At 36.1% G+C, this 9,352-nt stretch overlaps 1 protein-coding gene across 1 annotated transcript in view; it reads left to right on the top strand.

The window, feature by feature from the left end:
• FREM1 (FRAS1 related extracellular matrix 1) overlaps positions 1 to 8,450 on the top strand; it is a gene marked incomplete at its 5' end in the record, with an annotated part of 108,380 nt that extends 99,930 nt beyond the window's left edge. The window contains 2 exons of the mRNA XM_080939991.1: positions 4,726 to 4,811; positions 7,792 to 8,450. Coding sequence (XP_080796117.1) covers positions 4,726 to 4,811; positions 7,792 to 7,991 — 286 coding nt within the window. The 3' untranslated portion in view covers positions 7,992 to 8,450. The remainder of the gene's footprint in view (positions 1 to 4,725; positions 4,812 to 7,791) is intronic.
• Between the last annotated feature and the right edge of the window lie 902 nt (positions 8,451 to 9,352).

Consider the following 9,352-nt stretch of genomic DNA (forward strand, 5'->3'; position numbering starts at 1 on the left):
TGGCCATGCACTCTATTATCACTGAGCTATACCCCAGACTCTCCTTGATTGTTAATACTGTGAGAAACTAAAGGAGCCATGCACTGTGGATTGTCTCTGCATCTATACAAAGATCTTGGTGGAAAGGTAGCCGGGTGATTTTTTTGTTTTTTGTTTTTATTCTAATGTCTATTTCTATTCTTGATCCTGAAATCCTGGTCTTCTAATTTCTTAGTGTTACAAATTCTTGCTATAAAATCCTGCCCATTTAGACTAGCCCTGCTGATGCCTTTCTGTTGATAACCCTGTCAGTCTTCCAATACCTTTGATTTTTTTTATTGTATTGATACATTTATTATAGCTGAATTTTAATGGTTAGCAGCCTTCTAGTTATGGGGAGTTTCTTCGTAGTTCTATTAATACTGTCTGGTTTGCTCATGATCATAAACACAAGGCTGAAATTAAAGACCTGCCTCTTCCTCATGCATTTAACCTAAGACTTTACCTGCAATTTGGATTAAGCACCATCACCCTAACCTAGCTAGCTTGACCCAGTTCTGTGCTGACTCTCCAATGACACCTTACTTGTATATTATACTTTGTTGTTTACAGAATTCTACCACAAACCATCAATCATTTCTGTGAAGGAATCCAGGATCAATACTCACAATTTATAGAGTGTAAGACAGGTCTAAGGAAGCAAAATCAGTTGCTCATTGTCAGCTAAGCAAGGAAAGAGAATGGGCTATTCCTGTACACTTCCCAAAGGGCTCAAAGCATAGGCGATTTCTCACTACATATGCACTGATAAGTGTGGCTATTTTAAATTTGTGATAGGCAAATCTATCACAAGCCTTCAAATGTATTTTAAAGTCTTCTATCACTCTCAGAGCAAAGAAATGAAATTTTAAAATTGAATGTATCTAACCCTTTCAGGGAAAACCAAAAGTGTAATCAGGTTTTGAATTTATAGATTCATGTTTTAACTTATTCTTCTGGAATAAAGTGAGTCTAGACTAGACCATACATTTAAATACTGTTTTTTAGTATTGGTCTCATAAGCCAAAATGTAACTAATTTTTCATTCATTGGGGAATAGACATCATAGCTCAATACAATTGTCTCTCATGGTAAGATGCATTTTATGTTGGTAATGTCATAGACTTTCTTTCCCACATCTCTTTCTCATAAAATCCTATTAAGAATATAGATATTTTTTAATGTAAAAGTCTAGATTTAGTACTTACTAAGTTCCTATCTTATTATAAGTCCAGTTAAGACTTATTCCTCTGGCCATAAGTACAAGTTTCCAGCAATATTTGTTGACTACACCATAGCAGAACATGATTGACATTTGGAAATACTATAAATGGAAGATTTTTTTTGTCCTGAAAAATATTCACCTCCACTGGTGCTTCAAGGGGCACATCAGAGTGGGTACAGCTCAAAAGAAGTTCCAGAATCACTGTTGTTCAAATTATTTCCAAGTTATTTAGTACACTTTTCCTTGGGGAATTGTTTTAGGAATGTACTTTAAGAAAGCAACTAACTAGCAACAAAACAAACTCAAGTTGAACATTATTTACCTTATCCACTGAGAAACTAAACAGCTTATCAAACAACCTCTTTGATGATATTCTAGGGTGTATTAGGTAATGTGACATTTCAGGCATCACTAGAAACATCTATTTTAGTTGACATATCAAATATTTTATTTGACTGTATTTGCAAGGTATCTGAGCATGCAAATGCTTTCAGAAGGACAAGAAGAATGACTAGAGATGTACACCCTGGTGGACATCACTTTTTAAAAGGCCACAGAGAGATTTAAACAAATTATATGATTCCAGGAGGAATGTTTTGGGTAGTAAGACTTCTCTGCAGAACAACTTGTCTCTGAATCCTGACTACTGCTCTGCCATTCAGCATGCTTCAGTCATACCAGAGGTCTCTTGCTTTCATGACCCAATACTTTCTGGATCTTTTTTATCGTGTTCCCCAGTCTTGTTGGCTTAAAAACAAGTGCCTCTCTAGGGATTGTCAATCTTTTTCGTGAAGTTAAAGTCACACATTTACATTTTGTAACTTGAAGCTCTGCTTTATCATTAGATATGTTAGTAGATGGCTTTAAATTCCATGGTTAGAATTAGTACACATACCCACTGTGTTTTGATTGGGCTTGAGGGACCGTTATTTTATACTGTGCTGTTTCCTTGAGTTCCCCATGGTATGTGTCTGATTTTTTCTTTCTTTCTTTCTTTCTTTCTTTTTTTCAAGAGGGTCATTTACAATGCCCCTGTTTCAGTGAGAACAGTAAATTGTATGTTATTCCTTGTCCCTAATCAGATTACTCACTCAACTCAACCGTTATCTCCCATCTCTGTGCCTCCCCATTGGTGTTTTATTATTTTTCTAACCCAAAGGAGCCAGACTGCTAGATTAGGCATTTCTTGAATTTACATATTGTAATCTCATCTGCTCATTTCCTAAGGCAGTCATTGTACATTTGGTAATTCTATTATTATAGATCATTATCTATGATGCCATTTTCCTGTCCCACAGGAGTGTCTGGAACCCCTGCTGGCCTATCCTTAAAGAGGTGCTCTGAAATATCAGCACTTATGCAAAATCTTTTGAAAAAATAGATGTTTGTTTTTATAGCCAGAAAAAGTAAAGCTTCTGTTCCTGATCCTGGACTTCGAAAGCATTCACATTTTAGAATTTTTGAAGGATTCTTATTTGTATATGTTACCTGTAGATTTCAATTTTATATCTATAAATACACATGTTTATATAGATAGTGTCTACCATATTTTATAAGTCTTTGAGCAAAGTAAACAGGAATTTTCTTTTTACTTAAAACCATCATACATATCCCAAAACATTTATTTTGTGAATTATTGCTCTGATATTTTGCTTAGGCAAGGAACAGTGGTTTTTCTGCTGGCCCTATTTTTTATTATTATTATCATTATTATTATTATTATTATTATTATTACTATTACTATTACTATTACTATTTTGGTGTGGGGGTAATTCTTGCTTTTTGTAGTTACATAGAGAGCTAGAACTGTATTTAAGAAGTTAAAATACATTTTACAATGTCTGTTTTAAAGATAGTTTCAAAAACTTTCAAGCAGAGGATAAGCTAAATATCCAGTAATGAACCTCCTATATCCATTATGGTGATGGCTGTAAGGTTGGTGGTAATAAGAAAATTAACCAGGGAAGGGACAGAGAAAACAGAAAGGAAATGGGCCCTGCCTCTCCCATTCTTTGTCCAGCACTGCACAGGGATGGGATAACCCAAGCCATTTAATACAAGTCAAATATCATGTGTCTCAAGCCCAGTGCACACAGGATGGATATGAGGAGATGTCTCTTGTAGCTGCTGTGACTGTCAAACATGACCAGCAGTAAATAATGGGTTCAAAACCAAGTCATAAAGTCCAAGTCCAGCAGCCTTACAGACCTCAGGAGGCCTATAAAGCACTGTTGAATTATAGAACAGCAAAAATCCTGTGTTAGTGGAGGGAAAAATCATTAAGAAACAAATTACAGTTACTATAGAGGATAGGCCCGAGAAATATATCTGAACATTGGAAAGACATGGGCAAAATGAATGAGGTTTAGCTCAGCAATGCTTTAACTTTGTGCTGCTATTTTCTCTCCCACCTGTCTTCAAGTCAATGAATGTTGATCCGGCAGGACAGTCATCGTGATTTTATTTTCTTGTCATTGGGCTTAACATTTTCTTTGAATTACATTTATTCTTCAGTCACTTATGTGGCATGTGGTACATGAGTACCAGGGTGCACGTGTGGAAGTCAGAGGACAACTTAAAAGCCATCCTGCTCCATTTTATTAGTTGGGATAACTATACATCTACAGGGCACATTGTGTGCTCTGATACAGGTGATGCTACACATTGCTTCCTCTTTGAACCCATTTCTTTTCAAGAAGAAAATAACCTACTGGTTTTTATTGGAGTGTTTTTAGAGAGCTTTACATAAGCTCCTCCGGAGAAGTCAGATAACAGAATGCTACTAACAGAGATAATTCAGAGGGTTTCAGTATAATTCAGAGAGAATTCTATTTTGAGGGGAAATGGTGAGTGCTGGCAGGGAGAGAGTCTCTGACATCTGTAAAATGGTTGAGGATTGACAATGGAGCTAGTTCCTTTTCACTAAGGCACAGAAAGGTTCATGCTTACTGGGTTATTTAAGTAAGCACACCAACCTCAACATTTAGACTTCTAGCCATATTATCTGGGAAGAAAATCTGGGTAAAATACTGGCCAGATTATATGGGTGACTGTCAAATTTATACCAGATCATTTTTTCCCTGTAGGAGGACCAGAAGAAGTTCAAGATATGTGTAGAGTTTGGGGCTAGGCAGGGTTATATAAGACCCTGTCTCCAAGAAGGAAGAGGAACAGGATGATATTCAACATAATATTTTGATATGATGTAATTAACCTAAATAATCATTATAAGCAGAAAGTTGTTAATTTCCAAGAAAATATTCTAATTACAGCAAACTCTGATGTAAATATAACCCATGTATAACAAAATGCTTTCTTTGCTGTTGCCCATACCCATCAAAGCTAATCTAGAGCACTAAAATCTTGAAAAGCCTTTTCCACATATTTACTAGTGTTCTTTGTATTTCTGTTATGCACATCATATGAGCAGCAATGTAAACACTGTGTTGCCGAGACTCTTACTTTCATTTGTGTATGTGCAGGTACCAGAGCAACCTTGTGACCGTATTCTCCAGGAGGCATATGCAGTGGCTATGGGCTGTCAGTGGAAGAAAGCCCTTCTGGATAGGCAAGTATCTGCATGCTTCTGAGAAGGAAGCAAGCACACAAGCAGCAAAAGAACTAAGGCCCACCACTCCCTTCTATTGGCCCAGTGATTGTAACTTATGATAGATAGCATGCAGTAGTAAGATAGTCAGTCAGTTAAAACCACCATAAAGCCTCAAGTATGGCTCCATAACAGGACACACACTGAGCAAAACCCTGGGTTCAATCCCTAGCAACCTGGAACAAAAGAAGAGCACTTTAGACTTTTGGCTTTTTGGCAAAGTACTTTCATTCTTGGACATCTATGTCGAAGACATAATTATGGATATGGTCAGACTGACATAAAAATTCAACACATGGCATTTCTAAAATTCAAATATTTAGAAATCGCTACAGAGCAAATTAGATTACACCATGTTATGTGAAGGTGAAGTTAATATTTATTGTTTTCACAGTATCTAGTAAAGCTGTAACAAAATGTCTTGTGTGCATTAACTGACAAACAATTTTATATATCAAATATCACATATCACATATCAATCACATATTATAGATAAGATAGAGTGCATTGCATTCCTGACCAGGTACTAAGCAAAAAGAAAGAATTCATAGCTATATAAAGTGTGGAATGATTTAGGATAAAAAATAAATGTTTGTGTAAGTTGGAGAGAGAGATAGAAAGATAGATAGATGATAGATGGATAGATAGATAGATAGATTATAGAGTTACATGCTAAAGTTGGAAATTATTCTTATAACCAACAATGTAGGTATTTTGAATTTTATTCCTTGATTTTTCAAATTTTTAATATTTTTTTCTAACTTTGGACAGTTTTAACAAGCCTTTACAAGTTACTTCTGGGACAGAATTCTCAAAGCACATCTGAATCAATGTTCCTACCACTGTCTTTGAGAGGGACTGTATTTGGGGTGACAATTATAAAGCCAGTCTTTGGTTCTCAATTTTTTTTTTCTGTAGGCTTCATTGGGTCTTTAAACACAGACATGGTCTATGAGTATTGAGTTAGTCTGGAGCATAGTTTTTCTGTATGTCCATAATGATTATAAGGCTTTGTGTTCACAAAAGCACATGTGATCTATTCACTAATCCAAAGAAATAATCCAGCACAGACCAGTGTTTCTGACTGAAATGGTATTAGAAGAAGGAAGCATGCTGGTAGCTAGAATGGGTGTCACAGTTAAATCTGAGTGACAAGACGTCAGACTGTTTTGCAATTACAGAAGAGTTTCTCTCTCACACTTTTTTCTTTTTTAAAAATTCTATTATGAGAAGTAGGGAGGACGCTTCTTTAAGCAAATGTTATAGATACTTACAACATTGAAGTCTAATTTTCAGAAACTTCCCATGGGAGTAGAGTAGCAATGAGAAAAAAATAAGGTTGATTTTTATGGTAATTGTAGCAGATTGAAACATGTTAAGCTCCAGACAAATGACATGTCACCAGCTACTTCTGGATATGAAAATGAAGACTTTTAAAGAATGGGAATAAGAAATAATGGGTGACAAAAATGTCTGTTTCTCTGTGATAGGGCCCTCATGGATAGTTGAGCTAGGGAGATGACTCACTAAGACCACCACTGTCCTTGCAGAAGACCTAGGTTTGGTTCACAGAGCCCATGTGGCAGCTCACAACCATCTGTAACTCCAATTCCAGAGAATCTCATGCCTTTTTCTGGCCCCTTCTGACACTGCACGTATAATACACAGACTTGCATATAGGCAAAAATACGTGCACACATAAAAATAACACACTTATATACATAAAATAAAAATAAATTTAAATTTAAAAAAATAAAAATAAATTTAAAAATTAATATTGACCATTAAGTAGACAGCAAGATATGTTAAAATGTTTTTTTTAAATCTTAAAATACAATTATATAATTCCCCTTCATCCCTTCCTTCCCTCTAACACAGTGGTTCTCAAACTGTGGATTGCTATCCCTTTTGGGGGGTTGAAAAACCCTTTCACAGAGGTTACTTGAGAACATTGGAAACCAGAGATATTTACATTATGATTCACAACAGTAGCAAAATTACAGGTATAAAATAGCAACAAAATAATTTTCTGGTTGGAGGGAGGTCACCACCACATGAGGAACTGTATCACAGAGTCACTGGGTGGTTGAAAACCACCGCAGAGGACTCCCCCATCCTCCACTTGCTCATTTTCAAACTCATGGTCTCTATTTCTTTAATTAAATATATTATACATATACATATGGACATATATTCTTGAACGTATAAATACAACCAGTTCAGTTCATACACCATTATTGTATGATATGAATCCAGGTTTGACTAGTTGGTATTGAATAACCAGTTGGGAGGTTCTTCCCCATGAAAGACTATTTCTCCCACTCTCAGAATTTTTTAGTTGCCTATAATTTTTAGCCTATGGTAAGAATTTTACATAGACTATCATCTATAATCATCAACAAAAGTATATATATATATATATATATATATATATATATATATATATATATATATACATATATAGTGTTTTTATATGCCCATTCTGTAGATGAGAAAACTAAAACTCAGAAAGGTTGAGTAAGAGGACAGAATCTACCTGGCTCCAAATTCTAATACTTCTAATTATGTTATATGCTGTTCCCAAATCATATTCTTGGTTCTAGAACTGGAACTTATATTTACTTATAACTCTGTTTAGTACCATAGACCAAGGCAGGTCTGGTGGTCTGCATCTTTAAGTACAAGTATTTGGAGATCTGAGGTAGAAGGACAATGTGTTCAACACTAACTGGAGAACTTAGTGAGACCATACCCCAAAAGCAAAAAAATAACACAGTAGAGGAAGGGATCTATCCCAGGGCCAGAGCCTAGCTGGTGTAAAGAAATCAATTTCCTACCAGTTCTGAGAGGAGCAGCAGAAAAAGAAAGGAATAGGCCAGTCATGGTACCTGAGATTAAATGTAATAAAAAATATTTGGCATGTTCTCTTGATTTACATTAGGCTTGAAGAACCAAATTCGAACTGGCCACTGGGAGTGGATTGGAGGTGAACCCGTTACTTTCACCAACTGGAGAAGAGGACCCCCTCTGCACCCAAAACCTGGAAAGAACTGTGTTTTGGTTCAAAGAAGAGGACAATGGCAGTCAAAGAACTGTAGCAAAGGCAAAGCTCACAATTTTGTATGCTCAAGGAAACTCTGAACGTAACCTGAGATTTCTCATCTATTTAGAAGATCTATGTGTGTTGCTCAGTGGAAATGCATGGTTGTGGCTGGCTGGATATGCCTTTGTGAGTCTGTCAAGTAAACATGGAAGCTAGAAAAACAGTCCCAGAGAGATAGCTGTATGGACGTGCCTTTCAAGATGAGATACAGCTTCTGTATCTCAGTGTTTTTTCTAGATAAATGTCTGCAGTATTATAGGCTATAATATTTGCTTCTTCTAGAAGATTCTTTTCTCTGTCAACTCTCAGGCAATATGGATTTCCATGGACCTTAAAAGTGCTTTGTCTGTAGACCTCAAATGAGTCCATCAAGAAAAATCAGTATTATAGGGGCTTCTACCAGAGTTTGAGTGAATCTAACCCTGCAGATCCAGTAAACCAAGGTTGGATTCCAAAAGTTGGTTTGTTTCCTTAGGTTCTCTAAATGTGAACTTAAAACCAGAGGCTGTGTGTAGACAAAGGGGCTCTGTTTTAAATGGAAGAGTCTTTCAGGAGGATGCTCAACTGCATAAGTCTAGTGAGATGGGGCAGAGACCTGCCTCTATTGGAGAACTCAGATGGAGACAGGGTCCTGCCTCTTTTAAAGAGCTCAGATGGAGTCAGGTCCCACCTATAGTAAAGAACTCAGATGCAGGTAGAGCTCTGCCTCTGTTAAGGAGATCAAACCATTCTACTCATGAGACATGTTACATCTCAATTCAATTATGGCATTGTGCCATTCCTTGATTATATATTGGGTTTTCCTACCTCCCATAGTCAAGTAGAAATGTCTTCATGTTTATTTACTAGTTTGACAAGTATTTTTAAAGGATATATAGAATAAAGAGTGTATATGACTATGGTTGACATATAGAGGGAAAAAAAATCGCCCTCACTTGGAGGAACCCTCATGAACTGTTCTGATGACCAAAGAAAAATGATACTGGAAACAGACCCTTTGAAAGTCCACACCCCACTCTTGGAAAGGATTTTGATGTGACTTTGAGTCTTTGAATCTTTAATATTTGCAGAAATACTCTGTTAAGTAGATTTTCCAATAGAAGGTACCTTATTAATTTATAAACTCAGTTGAGTGAAACATATTTGTAGCAATGAAGCATGCTGTGCATCTCTCAACAATCCCTTCTGAAACCCAGGGTCAATTAAAGGAAGTTAGAATGTCCTTTCTGAAATGTTTATTAAAATTTTCTTTTCATAATCTCTAAAAAATACAGCTGTGCCAAATATAACTTGTCATATGAGCACCAGTGTAACTTTAGAATTAAATGAGGTGTTCAAGTAGACTAGGGCTTTAGGGCAGACTTTTTAAACAGAATAATAATATTGTGAGTGTTATAGA

This window comes from Micromys minutus, assembly GCF_963924665.1.
Source record: "Micromys minutus genome assembly, chromosome: 28".
NCBI classification, from domain to species: Eukaryota; Metazoa; Chordata; class Mammalia; order Rodentia; family Muridae; genus Micromys; species Micromys minutus.